The 2,500-nt window shown below is 40.2% G+C and overlaps 1 protein-coding gene across 2 annotated transcripts in view; it reads right to left on the bottom strand.

The window, feature by feature from the left end:
- The window catches only part of foxred1 (FAD-dependent oxidoreductase domain containing 1), a 22,612-nt gene that overhangs the window by 17,075 nt on the left and 3,037 nt on the right, over positions 1 to 2,500 (bottom strand). For both annotated transcript variants that reach the window (XM_087269531.1, NM_001113578.1), the window contains 1 exon segment: positions 61 to 171. In XM_087269531.1, the coding sequence (XP_087125657.1) occupies positions 61 to 171 (111 nt within the window).

The following is a 2,500-nucleotide window of genomic DNA, read 5'->3' as shown; positions in this document are numbered from 1 at the left end:
GGTGTCCCTAATAAAGTGGCCAGTGAGTGTATTTATTAGTGCAATACTGTAGATATTTACATTAATGTTCCTCAAGAAATCAGCAGATTCCAGTGAAAGCAGGATATTTTCTTTCAGGGAAAACTGCTGTCGGATTCCACCACATGACAGCACAGTTGAAGCCTGAGAATACTGCAGAAAAAAAACAAAGATTAGATATACGTGTATATAAAAGTAAAGAGTCTTCTGTAATGTTTCACATAGCATTAGTGAAAACAAAACATCAAAATCATGGGTTAAATATTGTTCCAATCTCAAAGAGCAGAACTGATTAACAAGATAAGCATACGATTAAAAGATGCATTTATTTCATGTACACTCAAAAAAAAAAAAAAAAAAAAAAGTAAATATGAGATTTTTTTAGAGAGGCTCATTTGCACTGAATAAGTGGCCTGGAAAATCTCATTTAGTGTCATTTTTTAAATAATAATACATTCATTCATTGTCCTACGGCTTAGTCTCTATTTCAGAGGTCGCCACAGCGGAATGAACCGCCAACTATTTCGGCATACGTTTTACACAGGGGATGCCCTACCAGCCGCAACCCAGTACTGGGAAACACCCATACATTCTCGCATTCACACACATAAACTACAGCAGGGTTGCTCAACCCTGTTCCTGGAGCTCTACCTTCCTGCAGATTTTAGCTGCAACTCATAGCAAACACACCTGCCTGTAATTATCAAGTGCTGTTTAGGTCCTATTAAATTAGTTCAGGTGTGTGCCCTGCACTATGGCATACCTGCCAACATTAGCCTTGCTGAAGCTGCGGTCACACTGCACTTTTCTCTCCGTAGACTTCCATTCATACGCACGCGAATGCGTCAGACTGGAAACGCAAGGTCGTGTGGCAGTTTGCTGCACTGAGAAGTTCAAGCTTGGTTAACTCTGACCTGCGAAATCGCATCACATAATTACGTGAGACCAATCAAAGATCAAAACATGACCGCTCTGGACTGAAATGTAAAACATGGACCAATCGCTCGCTTTTTTAGATGTCTAATCATCTTATTTAATCCCGCCCCTTTTCGCAGCGCTGTACTACAGAATTTTGCACACACAAACTCTAGTGTGACTGCAGCATAATTCCAGGAGACCAGTGACAGAGGGTTGTCCGAGTAACACAGTTGAGAACAGGGGGAGGTTGGCAGTGCACGGTGATGTTTGTGGTGTTACTGAATATGGACTGGAGTTCCGGGCGGCTGCAGCAATCGGATACTATACTGAAGTTGCCAACACGGTGGTGTTACAGGCCGTACCAAAAAGTTGAGGGCTCAGGGGGAGGCGGGGGGCAGGTGGAATTACAGGAGATTTTCAGGAGAAATGACAAAACGGGTTTCCCAGAGGTGGGTTGCAGCTGGAAGGACATCCGCTGCGTAAAAACTTGCTAGATAGGTTGGCGGTTCATTCCGCTGTGGCAACCCCGGATTAATAAGGGGACTAAGCCGACAAGAAAATGAATGACTGACAAAGCGGGAGGGTGGTGGGACAAGGGTCTGAAATACGGGAGACTCCTGGAAAAAACGGGAGTGTTGGCAGGTATGCACTATGGCCGATTTAGCTCATTCAATGCACCTGTACCGCATATCATTGAACTGCGGGGGAAACCAGAGCACCTGGAGGAAACTGACGTGAACACGAGGAGAATATGCAAACTCCACACAGAAATGCCAACAGACCCAGTCAGGACTCGAACCAGCGACCTTCTTGCTGTGAGGCAACAGTGCTAACCATGAGCAACCATGTAGACCATAATAATGCATTACGAAGGGGAAATGAGATAATCAAACAAATGTTCTTGAATATATTTAATTGAATAGCTTCTATGTATTTTCTGAACTAACTGGGGATTATATTACCATAATGGCAATATTGATCTCTGACTAATACGAGTTGTACTGTACATTATGCTCATCTTCAAATCTTTAGAGTGTGTTCAAAATGGAGACTGCAAAGCTGAAATTAAATTAATTGAAATCTCCACTTGAAATGATTAGCCCTCTTGTTCATATCATTTTCTTTTTCATACATTTCCCAAATGATGCTTAATAGAGCAAGGCATTTTTCACAGCATGTCTGATAATATTTTTTTTCTTCTGGAGAAAGTCTTATTTGTTTTATTTTGGCTGGAATAGCCCCTTTAATCTTTATTTTTCAGTTGTCTACAGAACAAACCATCATTATATAATAACTTATCTAATTATTCTAACTTGCCTAATTAACCTAGTTAAGCCTTTAAATGTCACTTTAGGCTGTATAGAAGTGTCTTAAAAAATATCTAGTCAAATATTATTTACTGTCATCATGGCAAAGATAAAATAAATCTGTTATTAGAGATGAGTTATTAAAACTATTATGTTTAGAAATGTGCTGACAAAATCTTCTCTCCATTAAACAGAAATTGGGGGAAGAAATAATTCAGAAGAGCAAATAATTGAACTGTACACCCTCATATAAACTC

This window comes from Danio rerio, chromosome 10 (genome assembly GCF_052040795.2).
Source record: "Danio rerio strain M-AB ecotype USA chromosome 10, GRCz13ab, whole genome shotgun sequence".
NCBI classification, from domain to species: Eukaryota; Metazoa; Chordata; class Actinopteri; order Cypriniformes; family Danionidae; genus Danio; species Danio rerio.
This window is presented reverse-complemented; position numbering and strand designations above follow the sequence as displayed.